Raw genomic sequence first — 23,534 nt, 5'->3', positions numbered from 1 at the left:
CTCAAATTTGATCCATGTGGTATGATGTTGCTAGTGAAGAGTGCGAAGCCATTATAAAATAAATGGTTATTTGATTAAAAGGGTTATTAAAAATCTAATTTTAGAAATATAATATGTGGTCTCATTTTAATAAAAATGTTCTTTTTATTTTATTTTATAAAAATAACAATTTCTTTTCAATATGTATATAAATACTCGTAATAGTCAATAGCATTTATGTTTAGAATAAATTAATTAAATTCATATATATATAGATTATTTAATTTCTTTTAACCAATTAATTCTACGATAAATAGTGGATCGGTTTATTTTCTTCGTTCGACACATTACCTGTCGTTAATTAATTTCATAAATATTTACGCGTTAAAAAGGAAAAAGGAAAAAATAAAATAAAATTTAGTACATGGCGTGGAATCCACGCATAAGAGGGCGCGTGGAAGGATTCTCAGAAAAATGATATTTTGCATAGGGAATCGGAATCGGACCTGTTAGTTTCAATTTGGGGTCAGGTTCGGAGTTAGGCTTGGGGATCTGAGGTTCGGGGTTAGGTTAGGGAGGGGATTGCGTTTGTTTGGTGCGAGTCTGTGTGGGAACCAGACGAGGCTGAGAGATGACAGTTTCGGAGGACGAAGACGAAAATCTTGCTCATTTCCTGGAATCCGAGGTCCTCTCTGAGGCCTCCGATCAGGTTGCTTCTTTGGTTTCCGATAAAATTCAGTTTTCCTACCTTTTCCCGCAATCCGAACACACCGATATCTACCTTGATGTTGTGGACTTTGCAGGAAAAAGACGCGGTTGCAGAGCAGCCACAAGCAAAGAGATTGCGCGTGGATGAGGAAGGAAGCAAGAGAAGTGCCCCCAAGAGGATAGAGACTGGCATCTTCAGCAAGATCCCCCCTGAACTTTTCCATCATATCCTCAAATTCCTCTCCTCCGAGGTATCTATTTTTCTTTCATTGTTCTCCATTTCTTAGATTCATATTCACCTTATTATTTGTGTATAGAATGACACGTATTGATGAAACTCTTCACTTAATGCATCAACTCTCGGTATTTGATCATCCATTGAAATTGTGCTTGTGAATGAAAAATATTTCCTTTTCGTTTCATTTCTACTTTCATCTTTTTAATATCAGTTTTAAATTGATTGCTGCTTGGTATATGCACAGATTTTTATCATATTATTAGTTTGTTAGTTAATACCCACTAAGAATTATTTTAAGAATTCTTATTTGATTATTTCTGGGCATAAATTGATCTCTGAATGGAAAAATATCACTGTTGTCCAACTAAACTAACAAAATTTAAGGTGGCAGAAAGAAGGGTTAACTAATTATAATTTGTGGTCTTGGTGTATGTAGATATGGGCCCTATTTCTTTTATTAGCTTTATTGATTAGCTTGGTTCTAAATTCTAATTGAGGGCAGGTGATGTTTTTTTTGCTTCTCTCCCTCTCCCTGTTGGGTGAGCCTTTTGGAGGCTGGTGTATACTTCCTGTATACTTCGGGGCGCTGTTTTGACATTTCCTTTTTTTAATATATACACTCTCTTATCAAAAGAAAAAGAAAAAAAAGGTTAACTTATATCCCTTCAATTCCCTTTATCAATTGGCTAAGTGCTTGGTAGCTATGCATTCCTTGTTGCGAAAAGAATGCAAGAAGGAACATGTGATGATTTTTACATTTGAAATTGCTTTTGCATAAGATGTTCTCTGACACTTGATAGAATGTGTTTACATTTTGGTTATTAGTTATTTCAGAGTCTACTGACTCAGCTTATTTTTATGTTAATGATGTTTTATGAAACCTGCAGGACCTTGTTGCATGCTCACTGGTTTGTCGATTCTTAAACTGTGCAGCATCTGATGAAAGCTTATGGCGTCGACTGTAAGTAATATAATTTTATCCTCTTTCTACTCTGTTCACATATTTTGGAGTCAAGGTGTCTAGTTCTGGATTTTCTAATCTTATTTGTGGTTTGGTCATTCTTAATTATTCAGGAGTCTCATCCTAGTTTTGGTATTTGTGCCAGAGTAGAATTTGGAGAGGCCTTATGAAAAGTTATTGTTTCTATATGTCTTGCTCAAGGAAGAATTGTATTTGCATAGAATTCTAGACAGGCAGAGATTTGTAGAGACATTTTAACAATTTCAATGAATAAGTTATTAGAACACTCTACCAATTTTGCACGCACTTAATGGTGAGACTCCCTTAATTTCTCTACTAGGTGAGAGCTCTAGAAAGCCTTGGTGAATCTCTGATCGCCTACATATCCATCATTGTACTCTGTGTTGCTGAGCACATTGATATGGATGGTCAGGAGAAAGGTTGGAAGCTATGTAGCCATGATTAAGCCTTGTGTCATAAACTTCTGTAGTTCAAGGTTTATTTTCCAAAGAGAAAATGGTGTAATAAAAAACATATGCATGTTAGAGGGAAACTTTAGAGCATTGGCCACTTGCCAAAATAGTTAAAAACTATAATGGGGCTTAGTGTTGCAACATGTCTCCTTGTGGTTTATATATATATATGTATGTATATGTATGCATATGTATGTGTGTGCATGTATGTTTAAGTTTGCATGAATAAAGACAATCATATCTGTTGCTATAATCATTTCCAAAATTTTATAGGTATTGTATGCGCTGGGGTCTGTTGCAGCCTACAAAAAAGTTTCGACAATGTGCTTGGAAAAAGCTGTATATTGAGGTAAGTTTAGAATTGTAAGTATTATTGTTCTTCATATGATGATAAAAAAAAAAAAAAATATTGTTCTTCAGCACAATTATCCGAAAAAGTATATTGTTGAAAGTAAGGTTTTAAATTCATTTTTTATGTAGGTGGTTTTTAATTATAGAAACTATTATGAACTTAAAAATGGGAATTTCTTTTTTCGGTCTGAATTCACTTCAAACATTCTGCACCATATGTTTTCTAGGGTATAAGATCTTTGGTTTGTCTTATTTCCTTTGATTCATTTGATGTCTGTTGTTAAAGTTTGGTTTAGTATTAATATAGTTTTTAAGCCTTACCTTTTTCCTTCAGCGTGATGAAGAAGACATGATTGAATTCGTGAGAAATTGCCCATCTGAGTTCAAGGAGTATTATATCCAAATGCAGGTAGCAAAGAGAAGCCAAGCACCTCTTCTGTCACAGGTAAAGGATTGCCTGTAACATTTGCCTCTTGTACGAGCTTGAGACAAATCATAATGTTTTCCTCCAAGAATTTTTTTTTTCCTTGGGTTTTCTAATTTATTGTGGTAAATATGTTGAATGATGAATGTTCCAGCAGTACTTTTTTTTTTTTTTTAAAACATACCTTTTTATTAGCAAAAAATATGTTTTCTTTTCTTCTTCTTTCTTGTTTTTTATTTTATGAAACTATGTTCACAACAACTATTTTAATGCTTTGACTTCACTTTTATGTCTGTTTGAATACGCTTGTTTGTGCCTTTTGGATGAGTGTATGATATCTTGTGATTGGGCTTCAAATTGTTTGTATTTTGTGCTAGTGTGTGGCTGTATATGTGCTCAATTTTAAAAGATTAAGAATCAGATGATCTTGATATTTATTTATTTTCCCCCTGCATAGATGATTCTCTGTTTCCCATTGTGACATGACTATACTGAAATTTAAGAAGAGGTGTTCCAAATTTTCCATTTCTAATTTGGTTCTTATATGAAGGTAAATGATGACCGGATAATTCTTGACAAGACTGTTGCTGATCAAGTGTCTAGTTGGAAAAGTAGTCGAGGTCTGACTGATAAGGTGGACATCGACCATAACTGTTCTGGAGTAACTTGTACCTACTACCAAATTGGGGATGTATTTGTTTGTGAGAAGACCGGACGTGTTCATGGTAGGAAAGTCATAATTCTTTACCAAATAATGAGGCATATGTTGTGTGTAAATGCACAAATGTATACATGTTTGTGCATAAAATTTGGTGCTAACTGTTCTATTCTCTTGGTTGTTTATGCAGTATGTGATGATACATGCAGAGAAGTTGTTACGGATACAGCCAATGATATTGTGGTTTGTACAATTTCTGGGCACTGTTTTGATAGATTACTGGTATCAGATGAGGAACCAGACATTGTGAGTATAAGTCACCTTCAGCCTACATTATTTTTCTGGTTGTGAATTGTAAAATCTCTGATCTCATTCATATGTTTTCTGACTTCTCTTATTTACCCCATAAATAGCCTATATGTTTTGTTCTAATCCAGATTTGCTTTTGGGATTTTAATATCTTGGGCTTTCATAGTTTGGAATCACAATGTCACAGTTTTTTCCACCATCCTTCATGATTACTCTCAAAAGGGAATGTTATAGTACAGTATAGTTGCCATGGACAGGCAAATACTCGAAATTTTGAAAATGTGATTGCATGGGCTCATATTCAACCATGTAAAAATACAGTAGGAGCCAAACAAACTGCTTAAGATTGATGAAGTAAATCCTTTCCTTAATTCCTTTTTGCCTAATTGGTTTTTCTGTTTCAGAAATGTCCATATTTTTCACCCTTCTTTTGCTTGTTTTCTTTTCGTTTCAACATCTGCATCTTTCTATATATATAAACGAAACTTCCATTATCCAATTTTTTGGTTTTTTATTTGGAATTTTCTTTTAGTTTGCTCTTTTGGTTGATGCCATAAACAGGGTTGCTCTAGGTAAGAAATTATGTTATAAATCAAAATATGTAAGATCTTTCTGTTGCTGCTCTTCAGGAACAGCAACAAGGTGGGGTAACAGATGAAGCTGAACCATTCATGGGATCTGGCCGTTTTGGTAATCCGCCTACTCTCTTTTATCTCTTTCATTTGTTCCCTGAATCCTGAAACCCTTCCACATGTTTTGTTTGTGTGGGGGCAGCACGGGCGTATTTGCTAGGATACAACTGCGCTGATGAGAAGGAACTTGAAGCTGCTTTGAGGTTCTGCTGATCTATCAGAAATTGGAGTACTAAGACTGCTTAATCCAAACAGCTGTACGCAACATATTAATAAAATTTAGAAGAGTGGAGTGCAGGAAGAAGCACCTTTTTGGTTGTTGCTATGACTCTGTTGAGCTGTTTTGTTGTATAGCCTACTGTTCTTATAAATAGATGTATGTGGGTTTTCAAGGATTTATCATTATTATTATTATTGTTATGATATGCCAGCCAATTTACACTTTTTCAGAACTGCTTATTACAGCTTTTGGGGAAGTTAAGGTGGTGTTTGTTTTTTGACTTAATAAAAAAAATCAAAATATTTAATTTTTTTTATTTAGTTAAAAATAGTTTATAGATATCATCTAACATAATTAAATTGAACCTATTAATAATAAGTTCATTTTAATTGTATTGGATAATGTCAACATGAATAAAAAAAATAAAATATTTTAACTTTTTTTATTCAGTCGAAAAAACAAACACCATTAACCTATTTCCATTTGGACGGCTCGGTGATTTGGAATTGGACCAATTCCTCGGTCCAAGTTTGAACAGCTTGCATGCTTAATAGAAGGGATGCCATTTTTTTTATATATAAGTAAACAAGTATTTTTATCTATATTTTTTACGAAAGGAAAAAGAAACATGAAAAATGAAGCAATGTAGTTGACTTTTAGGACTTACATGATTTATGATCGTAAAAGGGAATGAATTATTATTGGATTTCCAAATTATAGGAATATGGTATATTTAATTTTCTTTATATGCGGAAAACAAATAAATAAAGTAACAAGTATCAACAAAAATCAAAAGAAGAAAAAGGAAACGTGATGGGAAAAAAGATGGGCGAATATATTGGGATAAAGTTTTATACTTTTATCTCTTAAGGTTGGGCCCCACACTCCCCGGGCCCACAGTTTTATACACGTGTCCTCACACCCCCAACCCTGCCCCTCCACCCTTGCTTATACGCGTCCGATACGCGTTTCAACGCCGATCTTCTTCTATGCTATAAATCGAACCTCAGACTCTCTCCTCTTTTCATTCCTCTTCTTTCGATTTTTGTTGTCAAACAAACAAACAAACATCGCTCGAACCACCTGGGTAAACTCTCCCTCTCCTTCCTCTCTAGCTTGATTTGATTTGATTTCATTTCATTGTATAATGGGTTTGAATTTGTTAAAATCTTTCATTTTGTTGTATTAACTCTTGCTGATCCATACATATATCCATATAATCTCATGTGATTGTTTCTATTGGAGTTTTCCTCTCCATTACTCATGATTTCCCTGGTTTGGAAAAAGATTTGGATTTGAATTGGGCGTCAGTCAACATATCATTAGATCATTCATTTTCTTCCCTCTAACATGTCTCTTAGCTTTTCTTTCTCTGTTTTGTTTTGTCCCCTGGTATATAATGATTTGGAAAAAACAAATTCTTTTCTTCAGCAACCCAAATTTGAAGTTTTCAGAAATACAAAATTTTCACGTTTGGGTACTCAACATGCATCAATCTGCTGCATATTTGGGCACAAAAAAAATATCTTCTTCTTTGAGCCCTATGTTTCCTCATGGAGGCAACGAGGGAATTGGATGTGTTACTTTCCAGGCATTTATTCTGTATTATTAAAGGTCTTCGTCTATTGGAGCGGGTTGTTTTGAGAATTGAGGCTAAGTCAGATTATACCGTACATTATTAGGATGTTTTACCATCTGAGAACCCCAAATTTACAAGGACCAATTCCAAATTAGACCTTCAATTATTGTTTGTTGCTTTATGCTTATTGTTAAGGGTTTCTATGAGTTCATTGTCTTGAGGTGGTAGACGACTGTGATGGTGATTTCCGATCACCATTTCCAATCCCAGCTCTCATTACATTTGTCATGGTGTGTTTTTGGTCCCATTTCATGGGGATGTTTTGCATCCTGTCTTCATACTTAATGGGATGCATATGAAATTTTTATGTGGTGTTCTACTGTACACCAATGTCTTGTTTTGCTATTAATTTGTGTGAGAGCTGATGTTTTTCTCCCTGAATGATCCAATCAAAAACCTCTACATCAGTGGACACAATGCTTCTGGACCATGTTTTGCTGGATCAACCTAGTTTAACAATACTCCAGATTTGTTTATAAACAGTGCTTGCTTTGTATCCATCCTGTTAGATATGAGTATGCTCCAACTTATTACTTGTTTATTTCTTTTGCTCTCAATGCAATAAATCGAAAATTTAAATGCTAGCTCTAACTACTGTTTGGCTGGGTAACTAGACCTCCTTTATTTGGGTGAAAAGAATCTAACATTAAATAAAGAACAGCTTGTGAGCAGGACAAGTTTTGCTTCCAACAAGAGAAGCTTTGTGAGGTGTGCAAGAGACTACCTTTTTTTTATTTTTTTATAATTCAAAATAAGACTGACTTTTTGATGTATTGAATGATAAGTTATTTGCTAAAGGTCAAATGGGTTGGATTCATTAATAGTTTTGGGTTGGATTCATTAGCAATTTTGTGCGTATATGTGTGGAGAGGGGTTAGAGAGGTGATCATATTGTTTTCTTGACATGCATACACAGACAAATTTGTCTTTATCTAACAGGTCCTTTGTCTGTTGTTTACCTTGATTTTGCAGTAAAAAAAAATGGGTGGTGGAAAGGATACTCATCATGATGAGTCTGACAAAGGACTCTTTTCGCAGCTGGCCCATGCTGCTGCTGGACATTCTTCTGGTCAGTACCCTCCACAGGGCTATCCGCCACAAGGATACCCTCAACATGGTGGTGGCTACCCTCCACATGGTGGTGGCGGCTACCCTCCACATGGTGGTGGCGGCTATCCTCCACAAGGCGGCTATCCTCCACAAGGCGGCTATCCTCCACAAGGCTATCCACAGGCTGGATATCCTCCTGGTTCATACCCACCAGCTGCTTATCCTGGTCCATCAGCTCCTCATTCAGGTATGATTCTGCTAGTTGTTTTTGTGATGCTTTGTGGGAAAGCAAATGCTGTACATATTTTACTTGCTGTCCAAGTACTTTTTTGACTGATATTCTACATTTGAGATATTCAATGTACATGTTTGGCATGACGCATGTAATGTACACTGTCAACCACAGGCAAATTGTTTTGAGCTGGTAGGAAGTGTATTTTTTCCTCTTAATTTCTAAGTTACCGAACATTGTGAACATTCAATGAACTCCAAAATCTGATGATTTGGAGTCATGCTGGTTTCCACTAGACCTTTAGCCCTCCAGTGGTCATCAGGTGATTGGATTTGTGACATTGAAAGTGCCTCTTTTGAGCAAGGAACTGTTCTTTCAATTATACTTGTGTTGATATTCTGCAAGTTGTTGAATCCTTACTTATGATCTTCAGGACATGGAGGCATGGGGACAATGCTAGCTGGGGGTGCTGCTGCAGCTGCTGCTGCTTATGGTGCCCACCAGCTAGGCCATGGCGGCCATGGCGGTCACAATGTGGGACATGGCTTCTACGGAGGAAGCCATGGTCACGGAAAGTTTAAGCACCATGGTGGCAAGTTCAAGCATGGGAAGCATGGAAAGTTTGGGAAGCATGGGCAGCATGGAATGTTTGGTGGTGGGAAGTTCAAGAAATGGAAGTAATTTGTGTGTAGTTTGACTTAAGAGTTGCTGATTCTGGTTTCTATGAATAAGCCTATACATCTGTGATGACCCATATTGACCCACTTTTATTAGAACATTGAATCAACTGGGCCTCTTGAGGAGGTTAGTTTGTATTATGTTTCAGTTCCCAATCCCATGAGTCAGTCAGCTTTTTAATTGCTTATATATTCTCAGTTACTTGTGCGTTCCAAACTTTGCTATTTTCCTTTCACTGATGGTTCATATGTGTTAAAACTTAAAACAAAAAGCCAAAATGGTGCAGTTGATCATGTTGGTGAGCCAGAGTTCATCCCTATTGCCTGTCAATCCCAAGAGGAAGCCAATGTTCCATGCCACCATCAACAAAGATTAAGGGCTTGTTGGTTAACCGTTCTCAAAAATAGTTTTTTGTTTTTTTGGAAAAAGTTAAAAAAATATGTTTGATAATTAGAAAATAAAATGTATTTTTTAAAAACTGTTTTGGAAAACATTTTTCATCTTAAAAAGTAAAAAACCCAATTAGGGAAAAGAGTCATTGTAACAAAAATCATAAATGGAAGGCTTTCATATGTCGATATAAAGAGAGATTGATTGGGCTTTGATTGCTTTCCCTCATGCATCAAAAACATGGCTGCTTCTTGTAGAATGTTTCACATGGATGCTTTTACCGAGGAGGATGCTAATACTTTATTTCTTTTCTATTTTTAGTGAGGATCCGTAGATATATAAGTGAATCAAGGACGAATTTGTAAATTTGCTATCGGAAATTATTTATTTATAAATATAATAAATAATTAAGTCCAAAAAATATTATTCTCTTCCACATTCATCCTCCTATTTCTCTTTCACACTCACCCTAAAACAATTTATAAATGTATCTTTTTCTTTCTTTCTTTTTTTTTCTTCCTAATAATAAACCCTAAGAGAAAATATCTTTTAAGACTTATTTTTTAAAATAAATTTTGATAAAAAAAACTTGTGTAAAAATAGTTGAAAAATAATTTAAAAGAATTTAAAAATGATTTAAAAGTAAGAAATTACGAAAAAGGATAAAAACTAAAAGGTTGGACGTTGTGCAAATGTTTAAACTTGGAAACTAGACATTGAATTGGGATGAATGTGTATGTCTTCTTAAGGATAGTTTGGTTATTTTATCAAAGAATATTTTTGTCCTAAAAATTTATTATTCAAATTGATGCAAAGAGAAATGGGTTAAATTGGGATATAATTTCCTTACATTTAATATATTTTAGGGTGTTGTTTGTTGAATATTATGAGGATTAATTAAAAATATTTATATAATATTTTGATAATCCTTAGGAAAATGTCAAAGTACCATAGTGTACATGTTGGTACATGAAAATTCTTTGAATGAATTTCTACCACGCTCGCCTTCTATTTGCACAAAAGTTCACTCAGAAGGAGTCCGGGCAAACCACTTTGACGATCAAGTCAGTATACTTTGCTTACGCTAATGATTGGCTTATTTTCTTACAAATGTAATTTTCATTACAGATTGACAAATATTTTTATCTATGGATTTATTCAATGTTAGAATTAGACTTGCTATTAATGTGTGTATTTTTGTCTCCAAAGATCTACAACTCAAATTAAAGTCATAAAACAAGTACTTGGCAAATAAAAATTGGAACTGGCGCAATTCATATAATTAGAAACCTTTGCACAATTCACTTCTAATCTTGATAAAACTAATCAGAATCAATTGGTAAGAGGTCAACGTGAACTTCTCAAACAATCCCAATCATCCCCTCTTACGATGGAGAAACAGATAATGACTATTTATATCAGAACAAATGGTTATCTTGATTTATTAGAAATTGGATAGGTAAAGAATTTTTTTGTTGAGTTACGTGATTACTTAAAAACAAATAAGTCTTAGTCCCAAGAAATCATATCTTCTACCAAGGCAAAGTATTAAATAATTGCGATAAATCTATATCATCTCGTTCTAACCCTTTTCTTTTTCCAACGAAAGACACTATTAATTAAGATCCCTCACAATATCTAATTTGTGGGTATGAAAGAAAATTTTAGCAATGAAAAACTCTTAATTACAAATGATTTTTTGAAAATTATTTTCCATTTCTAAAAACTATTTTTCATGTCTTGGTGTCAAAATATGAGTAAAAATAGAATGTGTGGTATAAAAATGGAGAATCTATTATTTTTTTCCAACAATGATTTTGGTATAAGCATTTCAAACTTTCACGAATGCTCTTACCATTGGAAAATATAATATTTAATATAAAGAATATTGAAAATCTTTATGGACAACTCGAGTAAATATGAGTGGTTGGCATGAGGGCGGTGTGGAGGGCACACGTCACAAGGATTCTCCCCGAAATTATACGAATAAACTTGGGTCAAATTGTAGAAAAAGGGTTTTATTTATTTATATATATTTTAAAAATATTTTTATTTATTTATTTATAGTTTTAATTTTAAGGGTGTGGGGTTTGGGCACAGTAAGCCCGAGAATTTTCCCCATACTATTAATACCAATAGGCTTTACAAAAGGATTAAATAACAAATAGGAAATGGAAAAAAATAAATAATAATAGGGAAAGAGGAAGAAACCCTAGAAAGCGTGCGCAGAACGGCACGCGCCAAACGCTTTCTTTCTTCCAGTTCCTGCTTTGTTTCCCTGAATTTAAGAGGGAAGTGAAGGAGAAGCCGCAGAAGAAGAAGAGAGGGAAGAGCGATGGCGGATCGATTGACCAGAATCGCCATAGTCAGTTCTGACCGCTGCAAGCCCAAGAAGTGCCGTCAGGAATGCAAAAAAAGCTGTCCAGTTGTCAAAACTGGTATTTCTTTTTCCCTTTTTTTTCTCTTTCGATTTTTATTTGTATTTCTAAATCCATAATCAATGGATTCGTGAATTGGTCGTTATTTTTATTTATTTATTTATTTTTTTGTTGGCAGGTAAACTGTGTATTGAGGTAACGCCTGCATCGAAGATTGCCTTCATATCGGAGGAATTGTGCATTGGATGTGGTATCTGCGTCAAGGTTTGATTTTATTTTTTGTCCCCCTTTTCAATTCTGTTGTTGAATGAATTTAACTGATAATTGAGTTTGTTGAGTTGAATTTGGTGTTGTAACTGTTAATTCGTGTGTTTGTCCATTTGTAGAAATGCCCATTTGAAGCAATTCAGATCATCAATCTTCCAAAAGATTTGGATAAAGATACCACTCATCGTTATGGGCCAAACACTTTTAAATTGCATAGACTGCCAGTGCCCAGGCCAGGCCAAGTTCTGGGTTTGGTTGGAACCAATGGCATTGGAAAATCTACTGCCCTCAAAGTTTTGGCTGGCAAATTGAAGCCCAACTTGGGTCGATTCAATGTAATTTTTGCCCTTTTTTAATCTCTGATTTTTTCCTAATTGTTTCTTTTATAATTGCTCCGATGTGTGCACTTGAGATGGAGTTGTTTTCTTTGTATTTTGCAGAACCCTCCTGATTGGCAGGAAATATTGACATATTTCCGAGGATCTGAGCTGCAGAATTATTTCACCCGAATCCTTGAAGATAATCTCAAGGTTTGCACCTTTGCTTTGAGTTTTGCTTGTGATGTGCTGTGTTGTTTCACAACTTGTACCCAGAAAGGAAAGACCTGCTAAGTTGTTCCCAATGAAATTGAATTGGGGGGAGTATCACTCCCTCAAGAGTTTTGGATTATAAAACCTCTTGACTGAAAAAGGATTAGCTTCCTCTAAATGTGCTCTTGTTTATGTTATTATTGTAAGTCCTATTGCTTTGAGAAGGTCCAAACCTGGAAAAAATAAAGTAGCTGCAAAATGGAAAATAATTATAAGCACGGGGTCAAAACAAAAGCCAACCAATAACAAAGAAAAAATATACTTGAGAAACCATTTAATGGTTTGTTTTTCTTACTGCTGTATTTGGTATCTTAAACCATCTTCTTACATTAAATTAAACAATGGTGTCCGTTATGTTCTTTTCTCTTCCTGATGATGAGATATTTTTTATTTCATAGGCAATCATCAAGCCTCAGTATGTTGATCATATTCCAAAAGCAGTCCAAGGAAATGTTGGTCAAGTGCTTGACCAAAAGGATGAGAGGGATATGAAGGAAGAACTTTGTTTTGATCTTGATCTTAATCAGGTTATTGACCGTAACGTGGGAGATTTATCGGGTGGAGAGCTCCAGAGGTTTGCTATTGCTGTTGTTGCAATACAGAATGCAGAGATATATATGTTTGATGAACCTTCAAGTTATCTTGATGTGAAACAGAGGCTTAAAGCTGCCCAAGTTGTTCGATCTCTGCTCAGGCCTAATAGGTAGATATCATTCCCCTGTCATATAAAATGTTTTTCTTACTTGTATTCAGGACTTGATAAAATTTCTGCTCATTTAAATTTTTGTGTTTCAGCTATGTAATCGTCGTGGAACATGATCTTAGCGTCCTAGATTATTTGTCAGATTTCATTTGCTGCCTTTATGGGAAGCCGGGTGCATATGGAGTTGTTACCCTTCCCTTCTCTGTTAGAGAAGGAATCAATATATTTTTAGCTGGATTTGTTCCCACAGAGAATCTACGATTCCGGGAGGAATCTCTCACTTTCAAGGTAGTAATTCTGATTTTAATTTCTTGTGTGGATTAAGTACCAAGTAGCACATATTTAACGACTTGAGCCATTTAATTTGTTGTGTTTTTCAGGTTGCTGAGACTCCACAGGAGAGTGCTGAGGAAATTGAGACATATGCACGATATAAATACCCAACCATGACAAAAACTCAGGGCAATTTCAAACTTCGTGTGGTTGAGGGAGAATTTACAGATTCTCAGATTATTGTAATGCTGGGTGAGAATGGGACAGGGAAGACAACATTTATCCGGATGCTGGTACTCTTTATTTTCATAGTTGTTGACATTCATTGTAATAGACTGCTGTTTTTTAGTATTTTGAAATTTTCCTCTTCAATGGTATGAATTCTCTTATTGGTTTATGATGCAGGCTGGTTTACTGAAACCTGATTCTGTAGAAGACTCTGACGTGGAGATTCCTGAGTTTAATGTTTCTTACAAGCCCCAGAAGATCAGCCCAAAATTTCAATCTACAGTTAGACACTTGTTGCATCAAAAGATACGTGATTCATATATGCATCCTCAGTTTGTCTCAGATGTCATGAAACCTCTTCTGATTGAGCAATTGATGGATCAAGAAGTTGTGAACCTCTCTGGTGGAGAGTTGCAACGAGTCGCACTATGTCTATGCCTTGGAAAGGTAAACTGATGCTTTGGTTTTACCTTGCCCCCTGAAATATACCTTTATTGTTTATGCTTAGTGACTTTATATTGTTTATGCTTACTGGGAACTGCTTTCAAAGCAGAAGAGAGTGACTCATGCCCCTATGAAAGTAGCTAGAAAGAAAGGGCAGAAGGAAGGGAAAGTCACTCATGGGAAGACTAGGAAATTGATTGCTTTAACTCATAATTTCTCCTCTGTGTTCCTCCTTGTTTATTTGTCATCTTCACTGTGCTGGGACTGCAATTTGTGCATTTTTTACCTATGAAGTTGTCAGGCTATGATTCACTCATCATTGGATCTTGTTTATGCTTAATTCAAAAGAATGGATACTAATTGTTTAGGTAGTACAACATTTAGCAAGCAAATTCCTTTTTTCTATTTTGATCCAACTAATCAAGAGTTACAGCATGATTTTTCTCTATTTCATTCTGCATTATTTATGGAATCTTTGAAATGGTTCAAGATTTAAACCCTTTTTTTTTGGGATAGGTTTCAAGATTTAACCCTGTTGATTATAGTAACAGTTAAGAACTTCCAATTTATTTTTTCTTTTCTTTTTGTTCCCTAGGAGGTGTGACTCATGAGGGGCAAGCATTATTAGAAGCATATGTGGGTGGCGTTTCAATGGATGGAATGGCAATGTTTTTGTTTGATGATCATGTTTGTTTGTCATTTGAAAGCCACATGCTAAATTTTCCATTGATTGTAGGTGATCCATCTCTCTGGTTATTATAGAAATCCATTTTTCTTCTTATGATACCTCCCTCTTGTTACTATCCCTCCCAAAACATCCCATTTTGAAACCTTCTTCTTCTTCTTCTTATTATTATTATTGTGTAACTTGTCAAACTAAGAAATTGAAGGCCCATGTCATTTCATACTCTCTTTATGTTATCCTTATCTCTCTACATCTTTCCTGGATAAAAGGTGTTGAACCTTCATTGCCTTGGGCCTTTTCACTCTATTTCTCATTCATGCCCTTAAAAATTGAACACTCAATTAAGTTTTCCCTAGGCTATTGTTATTTGAAGTTCAAAGTTTCATCATCATCATCATCATCATCATCATCATTATTATTATTTGAAAACCCATGTCATTTCATACTCTCTTTGCGTGATCTTTATCTCTCTTCATCTTTCCTGGATAAAAGGTGTTGAACCTTCATTGCCTTGGGCCTTTACACTCTATTTCTCATTCATGCCCTTGAAAAATGAACACTCAATTAAGTTTTTCCTAGGCTAATGTTATTTGAAAGTTCAAAGTTTCATTGGGAGTTGAAGCCTTCACATGATTAGTGATTAATAAAATGGTTAAAACCAATCTCTTACTGCAAATTAGGAGCTCTTGTGAAGCTTTTAGCTCTGAACCCTTTGTTTTATGCTAGAGCTAGGAGGTGGCCAATCATCACTCCACTGTTTGGTTGCCTTGTGGTTGGGAAGAGTTTGTTTATTTTGGTGGATCTATCTCTTGGATTCCTCCTAGAGATGTTGCAATCATCATAAACATGATGGTTATAGCTTTTCAGGAGTTGAGAAGAAACTTTGGGGTGTGGTAGGGTTATGACCAGGAGCTATAAGAATTATGAACTATAGGAAGTAACATTTTGTCTGACCAACCAATGTTGCAGTTTCTTCCAAGGAGAAACCAAACCCACATAGATTCTCCTGTTGTTCTGGAGGATTGCTTTTATTTCCTGCACCCTTTATTTCTTTTATAGTTCAATGGAATTGTTGTTTCTTATAAGTGAAAAAAATAGTATTGTTTTGCTACTGCCCACTCTTTTTTTCTGAACTCACGCATGGTAAGGATTTTTATGTTTGCTTTTATTCATGTTGCTGAGTTTGCTGATGTTTCTTCATTGTCATAGGACTTTTAATGTTCACCATTTGCTGGACTGTAGGTAGGTTTTAAGAAACACTGATTAGAAGTTCTCTAATAATTACAAATGGAAGGAAAAAAGAAGGAAAAAAATATGATTATTAAAATTGCATGATTGGTTGAAAAATTGATTGGTATATTTATTAAATAAATTCTTTTGTATGTAATTTGTGGTCTTGGTCTAGGGTGGCTATAGATATGACCCCCATGTCTCTTGTTAGCTTCATTGATTGGTAAGACTCAAAGTAAGGGTAGGTGATGTTTTTTGTTTGTCTCCCTTGCCCTCTGAGGTGAGCCTTTGGGATTATGCTGTATACTTCCTTGTATACTTGGGGACGCTATGTTTGGCATATCCTCTTTCTATTTATACTATTGCTATTTACCTATTAAAAAAAAAGAAAGGGGAAATTATTTTTATTTTTATTTTTGTCTTTATATTGCAATATTATAAATCGACTAGGGATTCATTTTAATTAAAGTGGTGTTAGGAGTTAGTAGTTTTAGAAAATTTTTGTTAAGTGGTTAGTCTAGAGGTATTGTAGTATTTACTATTCACATTACTATAGTTATTATCATGTTACTATAGTTAGCCCTATTTATGCTCCTTTAATGGTAAATTATGAAAGTTTTCTTGGGCTTCAACTTTAATCACAATTAAGAATCTTTCTTCTTGGGTTGTGAAACAACACATTAGGTACATTGGAAATGTCCTATAATGAGAAGCTTTCTTATTTGGTTATGTTCACTAAGCTTATTTTAGAAGTCTGTTACTGGCCTAACAAGTTTTTAGTTTTTATAAATAAGGTTCATTTTATGTAAGCAAGACCACAATGTTTGAAATGAATGAGTTTCTTTTGGAGTTATTGGAAGGTTTAGAGTTGCCTAATTACACACTAGCTCAGTACTGATACACTCTCTCTTGCCTAATTGCACACAACTCTCTCTCTTTCAGTATACACACACACACACACACCCTCTCTCTCTCTTTCTCAAACTTTTCCTTCATACTTTCATGCATGTCACCACCTCCTTCTGCAGGACATCTCTTTGTCTTTTCCAGCATAATTTGGCTACCTGAATTTTACTTCTGAAGTAATTTTCTACAATATTGCTACAGGACATGTACAATAATTATTATTTAACACAAACTGCTAAGAACAGTTAAAGATGGCTTCTAATTAATTGCCTCGTAAACTAAGTAATGACAGAGATTTTAATATTTGCCTCTTATAACTACTTCTTTCTTAAGATTTTCATATTTGCCTCTTACAACTACTTTCTTTCTTGGTTTTTGAATTAACATGGTTTGGGTTTTAGATGTCATAAAATTGAAGTTCTTTTGATCTGCTTGCAATGGAAATTTTGAATAATTGTCTCTTTGAGCACAACTATACTATAGGAGTGGCTTCATTGCAAAGTAGTCTATGGAATTATTGTGTTTTGGAGAATGTTGGGACTGCTCGAATTATGTGGTCTGGATTTTTTTGTATTCCTTGTTGTCTTGTTGACTCGTTTTCTGTTGGATCTCATGCAGCCTGCAGATATTTATTTGATAGATGAACCAAGTGCATATCTTGACTCAGAACAGCGTATAGTTGCATCAAAAGTCATTAAGAGGTTTATCCTCCACGCAAAGAAGACTGCATTTGTGGTTGAGCATGATTTCATAATGGCAACTTATCTTGCAGACAGAGTTATAGTGTATGAGGGGCAACCATCAGTGGATTGTACTGCCAATACTCCTCAGTCATTGTTGACTGGGATGAATCTTTTCTTATCTGTAAGTTACCATTTTTCTTCTTTGGTAAAAGAGGTTAAATGAAAGAAATACAACAATTAAACCTAAAAATGTATTGAACACTTTTAGAAAATTTCCTCTGGGCATGTGGTTTGGCAGTTCTCATGATAATGATATAGCATCTAATTAAGTCCCCTGATGATTGTAACAAGACCAAAACCTTTCATGTTTTGAAGTCATTAGAAGCATGCCCTTCTACCTGTATTCTCTCCTAATATCATATACAGGATTAGATTAACAATATTGGTGTGGATGTTATAAAACTCTGATACTGAAACTAAATACTAAAATTTCTGATAAAAAACAAAACTAAATACTATAACATTGGCTAAAGGGGTAGAGAGGCTTACATTACAAAATTAGTGTCAGGAAAACCAATGCGTAATGTATGCATCTCTGTGTTGTTAGATGTGCATCTCTGTGTGCAATGTTCTTATACTTTTATATTGGCCAATGAAGTATGAAGACTTGTGTGGGGAGGTTTGAGCCAATACAAGAGAAAGTAACAATGTGTGCCTGCATATGTGTGCTTATTTTCACCTGTGTGCCATTATGTATATTCAGTTTTCTGACCTGGCACTTTATTGCAATTTATGCAGCATCTAGATATCACATTTAGGCGGGATCCAACAAATTTCCGCCCAAGAATCAACAAATTGGAGTCAACCAAGGACAGGGAGCAAAAATCTGCTGGATCATATTATTACCTGGATGACTGACCTGATTTTTGACAGGTTTGATTCATTTGCTCATACTCAACTCATTTGTGTTGCATTCTTTTGGCACCTAGGCAATTATCTTGACCCTTTTTTTGCCTCCTTTGCTGCAGTTGCTGAATATGCAAGCTTTGAAAGGCGTTTTTGTCAGATATCAGAGCTTGAGTGAATCATTTTGATGGATTGACAAATGGAGAGTGGCCCTTTGCTTTTGAAGAAGTATTGTTTTCGGGATGGTTAAATGAGTAGTCTTACAAGTAATCTGTTAATGCCACTTCAGGATAGTTTCCCCTTCTCTTGTTTTGGTCGTGATATCAGTTGAGTGAATTTGAGGATGAATTGTGCTTTTTCTTCTCCTTCACCACATCTAGTGTGTTTCAAACTAGAGTGAGGAGAAGAACAAAAGATAATGATGTCACAGATTTGGAACCTTAGGGAAGAACCCATCTCACACTTGGCCTTTCCTTTTGGGGCAAAGGAAATCAACTATAAATTTGGGGAATTTTCTGTGGAAAATCTGTTGTGGTATAAGTTTATTTATCAAATGAAGGAACTACCATGGACAAATGTTTTTCTGATTTTAGTCCCTCTGAAATTGAAGGAATGTTTTGATGTGTGTTGAAGTCCAGGTGCCCGGTCATAAATCAAGGATGTGATGCTGTATTCTCCCTTTTCTGTTGTTGTTTCCTGACGGAGGCTTCGTTCTTTTACAGCGAATGTCCTTATGAATGTTACAGCAAGTGACTTAGAAATATGAAAAAACTGTAACCAAGAACCATGAACACCATAAACTCCTATAGAATTTGGGATTTAATTGAATATGAGGAATTATTTTACTTTTAGCTTTGAGATTGAACTGTACTCTAAGCTGGAGGCTAGTTTTTAAGCCGAATCTGGATAAATTTCCTTTATGCAAAGTGGAAGGTTAGACATTTAGAACCAGCTTTGAGTAGACTTCTGAATTGAGATTCTGTTTTCATCATGATAGATGATTCCCATATACATCCCTTTCACTATGATTCCTTTTAACTGTGTGAACTTTTGATTCGTGGGTGTATCACTAGACACTGATTAAGAAAGCTTATAATAGACTAATAGTTAACGGATGCATGATGGCCAAATTGACTGCCAATATATCCTAGAATGCCTGCTTCAGCTTGCTATCACAAGGTGGTATGATGATTTGTAGATTGATGACCATCAACCTTGGTATTGTCTTGTTAGTCATGCTTAGGTAAGAAATATAAAAAATTTGCTCAACCCAAATGGCAAATACAAACTATTTAATAATTGTGCTAGGTCATTCATGGTATGTTAAGGTAAGAAATTTATGCAAGCTAATAATCATGCCGGACTACCCGGATGTGTTTATCATATGATCCATTTAATAAATGATCTTAACTCATTTAATACAAGCACAGTTACACTTGACTCAAATCCATTAAAATGTATTTGTATTCATTTAGGGTCATGTTGTCTTGTCCTGTCAAAATTGGAGTTATATGGCCACTTCTTTCAAGATGGGAAGAGTTCCCTTCCTGATCCATGACTTCTCTTCGGCTCTCTTCACCCCATTCCAACATCAATAAGACTGTAAGCTGCTGGCTTCTTTAATCCTTTGTCCTGTATTATTCTCCTCAACTCTACAGCATCTTTCCATCTTCCTGCAGCAACATACATATTCGACAGTGAAATGTAATAACCGACATTTTCAGGTTCCAGCTCAAAGAGAAGCTCTGCAACTTCTCTCCCCATCTTGAGATCCCCATGATAGCTGCAAGCACTCAGCAGGGCTCCCCAGACACCTGGTTCTGGTTGAGTTGGCATCTGCCTGATAAACTCATAGGCCTCACCAAGCCTTCCTGCTCTACCCAGCATATCAACCATACACACATGATGCTCAGTGTCTGCTTCCACATTGAACAACTCCAACATGTTGCTATAGTACCAAAGGCCTTCATTGACTAGCCCTGAGTGGCTGCAAGCTGATAGAAGGCTTATAAAAGTGCTTTTAGTCGGTCTAGTTCCACACTCACGCATTTCATGGAAGAGTTCAATCGCCTTCCCACCATTGCTATGGAACCCGAATGCAGATATCATAGAATTCCAAGCTGCAACTGACCTTTCAGGTGAACTTTGAAATATTTGAAAGGCAGTGTCCAGTCTTCCACAGTTGCTGTACATATCCTCAAGCGCTGCAGATACAAAACTATTTCCCTGTAACCTAGACCGAATCACATGACCATGAATCTGTTTCCCATGCCTTAGAACTCCAAGTTGTGTACAAGCTGAGAGAATGCCAACAATGGTGATCTCATTTGGCTCAAACTCAATATGACAAAATAGTTCTAGCGCTCTTCTACCATCCTTGTTCTGAGAAAAAGCAGAGATCATGCAATTCCATGAACATAAATTGCGATTGCAACTGAACCCGAAAATTATTCTTGCATTCTCAATCTCCCCACATCTTCCATACATAGTAATTAATGCATTCTGTACACGAATATCGGATTCCATTAAAGTTTTAAGGGCAAGACCATGAAGTGATCCCCCTGCAAACAACAGCTCAAGATTTCCACAAGCTGATATAACATTGAAGAGGGCAACAGAATCATGACAGACATCAGGGTCCTGCCTCATTAAGTTGAAAGCTTTTAAAGCTTCCCAGAAATGGCCATTCTGAGTGCAACCAGCCATGACAGTGTTCCAACAAACAATATCGGCTGCAGCTGAAACTGTTTGTAGCAATGAGAAACAGGCTACAAGATCTCCACAATTAATATACATTAACATGAGGGAATTAACTGCTAGAGGATTGTTTGCAAATCCCAATTTCAGCTGCCAGCAGTGAATGGATTCCCCAAACTGCAGGAATTCAGAGGAATCACAGGAAGGGAGAATCGCCAAAAGAGTTGACAAGCTGCACTGTGAATATGATTGGAGCAGTTGTCTAAATAAATGTTGAGCCTCTCTACTGTGCCCATTCTGGGAATACCCAGATATCATCGCATTCCATGAGACCAAGTCTCTTTCTGGAATGGCCTTGAACACGTGCTCAGCCCTCTTCACATCTTTGCACTTTGAGTACATGTCAATCAGGCTGTTAGTAACTGAAAAATCCAATCCCATTTCTCTCCGAAGTGTTAACCCATGAACAGCCCGCCCTTCTCTCAAGAGCATTAGCTCTGCACAAAGTGGAATGATGATAACTACAGTAACTGAATCAGGTTGAACACACCCCAATAATTGCATTTCATGGAGAAGATCAAATGCTTCCCAAATCCTCTGGTTCAAGGCCAATCCATCAAGCATTGCATTCCATGAAACGATATCCTTGTATTTCATTTCTTTAAACAATATCTCTGCAGCCTGGATATCTCTACATTGTGAATATAGTGAAATAAGAGAATTCTCAAAAGAGTTATGAGATATGTCTTTGTAACCCAATTTGATTCCCCACCCATGAATGACTTGCCCAAAACTCAGCTCTCCCAGAAGTGCAGATGCTGAGACAGCACATGTCAGGCTCACATTATCAGCTTGTTCGCTGGAATAAGCCATCTTCTTGAAATACCACAAGGACTTCTTAGGATAATTATTATAAGCACATCCTCTCATCATTGAATTCCAAGAGATTATGTCCCTATATTCCATCCCTCCAAACACACACTCTGATGAGCTCAATTCACCGCATTTTGCATACATGTCTATGAGCGCATTACACAAAAATGAATCCGAAAGCAACCCAGTTTTGAAGCTTATACCATGAAGAACTCGGCCTTGTGTCAAGTTACCCATGTGGGATGAGGCTGACACAACAATCAACAAGGTGGTTGAATCAAGCCCAACCCCTTCTCCCATCAGCTCCACAAACAAATTCACTGCAACTCCAAAACACTGATTTTCAACCGAGGCAGTGATCATAGCATTCCAAAGAATCACATCCCGGTAAAGAATTTCATCAAACAGAGCCCATGAAGAGCTGAAATCTGCAGCTCTTGAATAGGCAGTGAGGAGAGAGGTGGAAGTGGGCAAGTGAGCAAGAGCACCCATCTTGAAGGCTAAACAATGGGCGATGCTGGCAGTCACGTTGGTGGGTCTTGCAGCAAAAGACTTAATGAAATAAATAACATGACAAAAGTGGGCCTGTTCGAAGCCTCTGTCTCTATGAGGCATTTCATTGAACAGTTGGAAGGCAGTGGAAGAACGAGAGGAAAAAGAGGCTGACAGTAGAGGATGAGGTTTGATGAGTAACAAGGCATGTGTAGGCTTGGGCAGGTCATTGTAAAGCAGGGAATGATGAGTTGTGGTTTGGGAGATTTGATGAAGAGAAAGTGAAGCTCTTAGTGTGAGGAAGGTGTTGGTTGACGTGCGCTTAACAGCCTCTCTTATTTTTGCTTTCACTCCCCAACTGCCCATGCCATGGGAAGTTACCCACCCGATTTTTATAACATGAAATCGGCTCTTTGAAAAAATATTTTAAATCAAAAGTAGCGAAGAAATTATTTTTTAAATTGAATAATATATGTTCATCACATGGAAAAATACTAGGTACCATGTAAACACATCATGACGCCTCTTAATTGTTGAAATTATACCATGACAACGAGATTTACATGATTGAGTGATGATATAAATAAGAGTCCGTTTCATCCTCATTTTTGGAAGTGGTTTTAATGTAAAAAGTGTTTTTAGAAAAACATTACGAGTTTGTCAAAATTTAGGAAACACTTTTAAAAATTTTAAAAATTATTTAAAGAGCGTGCTTGACAGTAATTCTAAAAAACGTTTTTACATTTTTTTAACACTTAAATGATAAATTTTTTTAAGTGTTAAAAATATTATAAACGTTTCATCAAATTACTATCAAACAAGTTCTTATAATCTGAAAAAATCATTTATAGTATTTTCTAAAAAAATATTTTATAAGTGATTTTCTTAAAAATATTTCGAGTGTATTTCACAGTGATTCTAGAAATTATTTTTATCATTTCTAATACTTGAATTTTTTTATTTTTCAAGTATTAGAAAAACTAGAAACACTTTCTAAAATCATTATTAAATACACTCTTCATCATAAAACATTTATATTAAAAATATTTGAAATAAAAATGCTTTTAAACCAAATGCAATCTAAGAATATGTTTAACAATGTTTATACTCTAAGTGTACTCAGTAAAAGTATTTTCTTTAAAAGTTTTTCAAGATAGAATGTTAGGATCAAATAAATTTGAAATATCAAGCCCATAAATTTATTTGGTCAATCTCTACTCTCCCGGAGGTTTATACT

The 23,534-nt window shown here is 35.6% G+C and overlaps 4 protein-coding genes across 5 annotated transcripts; 3 read left to right on the top strand and 1 right to left on the bottom strand.

Moving 5' to 3' along the window:
• The first annotated feature begins 440 nt into the window (after positions 1 to 440).
• On the top strand, positions 441 to 5,156 carry LOC100259709 (F-box protein SKIP31). Its single transcript, XM_002270845.5, has 9 exons — positions 441 to 688; positions 783 to 938; positions 1,813 to 1,886; positions 2,633 to 2,708; positions 3,045 to 3,155; positions 3,685 to 3,859; positions 3,983 to 4,098; positions 4,731 to 4,791; positions 4,876 to 5,156. Exons 1-9 carry the CDS (start codon positions 611 to 613, stop codon positions 4,944 to 4,946), a joined length of 918 nt encoding a protein of 305 aa, XP_002270881.1. The 5' UTR covers positions 441 to 610; the 3' UTR covers positions 4,947 to 5,156.
• Positions 5,157 to 5,785: 629 nt separating this feature from the next.
• Positions 5,786 to 8,768, top strand: LOC100254598 (glycine-rich protein A3). Of its 2 annotated transcripts, XM_059735093.1 has the most exons (4): positions 5,909 to 6,040; positions 7,565 to 7,754; positions 7,797 to 7,889; positions 8,308 to 8,768. In XM_059735093.1, exons 2-4 carry the CDS (start codon positions 7,574 to 7,576, stop codon positions 8,553 to 8,555), a joined length of 522 nt encoding a protein of 173 aa, XP_059591076.1. In that variant the 5' UTR covers positions 5,909 to 6,040; positions 7,565 to 7,573; the 3' UTR covers positions 8,556 to 8,768. The 2 variants fall into 2 exon arrangements, with proteins under 2 accessions (XP_002271036.1, XP_059591076.1); XM_002271000.4 differs by having other exon boundaries at positions 5,786 to 6,040; positions 7,565 to 7,889.
• Positions 8,769 to 11,031: 2,263 nt separating this feature from the next.
• On the top strand, positions 11,032 to 19,086 carry LOC100249488 (ABC transporter E family member 2). Its single transcript, XM_002271356.4, has 11 exons — positions 11,032 to 11,380; positions 11,499 to 11,584; positions 11,707 to 11,922; positions 12,028 to 12,117; positions 12,576 to 12,880; positions 12,973 to 13,168; positions 13,261 to 13,446; positions 13,559 to 13,828; positions 17,265 to 17,510; positions 18,128 to 18,262; positions 18,358 to 19,086. The coding sequence occupies exons 1-10, from the start codon at positions 11,278 to 11,280 to the stop codon at positions 18,245 to 18,247; spliced, it is 1,818 nt and encodes a 605-aa protein (XP_002271392.1). The 5' UTR covers positions 11,032 to 11,277; the 3' UTR covers positions 18,248 to 18,262; positions 18,358 to 19,086.
• Positions 19,087 to 19,510: 424 nt separating this feature from the next.
• LOC100246073 (pentatricopeptide repeat-containing protein At4g19220, mitochondrial) lies at positions 19,511 to 22,827 on the bottom strand. The gene has a single exon (XM_002269085.3). It carries the CDS (start codon positions 22,661 to 22,663, stop codon positions 19,811 to 19,813), a length of 2,853 nt encoding a protein of 950 aa, XP_002269121.2. The 5' UTR covers positions 22,664 to 22,827; the 3' UTR covers positions 19,511 to 19,810.
• Positions 22,828 to 23,534: the final 707 nt, after the last annotated feature.

This window comes from Vitis vinifera, chromosome 2 (assembly GCF_030704535.1).
Source record: "Vitis vinifera cultivar Pinot Noir 40024 chromosome 2, ASM3070453v1".
In the NCBI taxonomy this organism is placed as follows: Eukaryota; Viridiplantae; Streptophyta; class Magnoliopsida; order Vitales; family Vitaceae; genus Vitis; species Vitis vinifera.
The sequence above is the reverse complement of the archived record's forward strand: the minus strand, read 5'-3'. Positions and strand labels throughout refer to the sequence as shown.

Excerpts from the sequence above, each read along its gene's own strand:
- LOC100246073 (XM_002269085.3), bottom strand. The coding sequence starts at position 22,663 with ATGGGCAGTTGGGGAGTGAAAGCAAAAATAAGAGAGGCTGTTAAGCGC.
- LOC100249488 (XM_002271356.4), top strand. The coding sequence starts at position 11,278 with ATGGCGGATCGATTGACCAGAATCGCCATAGTCAGTTCTGACCGCTGC. Across the intron at positions 11,585-11,706 it reads GATGTGGTATCTGCGTCAAG|AAATGCCCATTTGAAGCAAT; the intron begins GTTTGATTTTAT and ends GTCCATTTGTAG. Across the intron at positions 12,881-12,972 it reads TCTCTGCTCAGGCCTAATAG|CTATGTAATCGTCGTGGAAC; the intron begins GTAGATATCATT and ends TTTGTGTTTCAG.
- LOC100254598 (XM_002271000.4), top strand. The coding sequence starts at position 7,574 with ATGGGTGGTGGAAAGGATACTCATCATGATGAGTCTGACAAAGGACTC. Across the intron at positions 7,890-8,307 it reads TCCATCAGCTCCTCATTCAG|GACATGGAGGCATGGGGACA; the intron begins GTATGATTCTGC and ends TATGATCTTCAG.
- LOC100259709 (XM_002270845.5), top strand. The coding sequence starts at position 611 with ATGACAGTTTCGGAGGACGAAGACGAAAATCTTGCTCATTTCCTGGAA. Across the intron at positions 939-1,812 it reads TCAAATTCCTCTCCTCCGAG|GACCTTGTTGCATGCTCACT; the intron begins GTATCTATTTTT and ends TGAAACCTGCAG. Across the intron at positions 4,792-4,875 it reads CATGGGATCTGGCCGTTTTG|CACGGGCGTATTTGCTAGGA; the intron begins GTAATCCGCCTA and ends GTGTGGGGGCAG.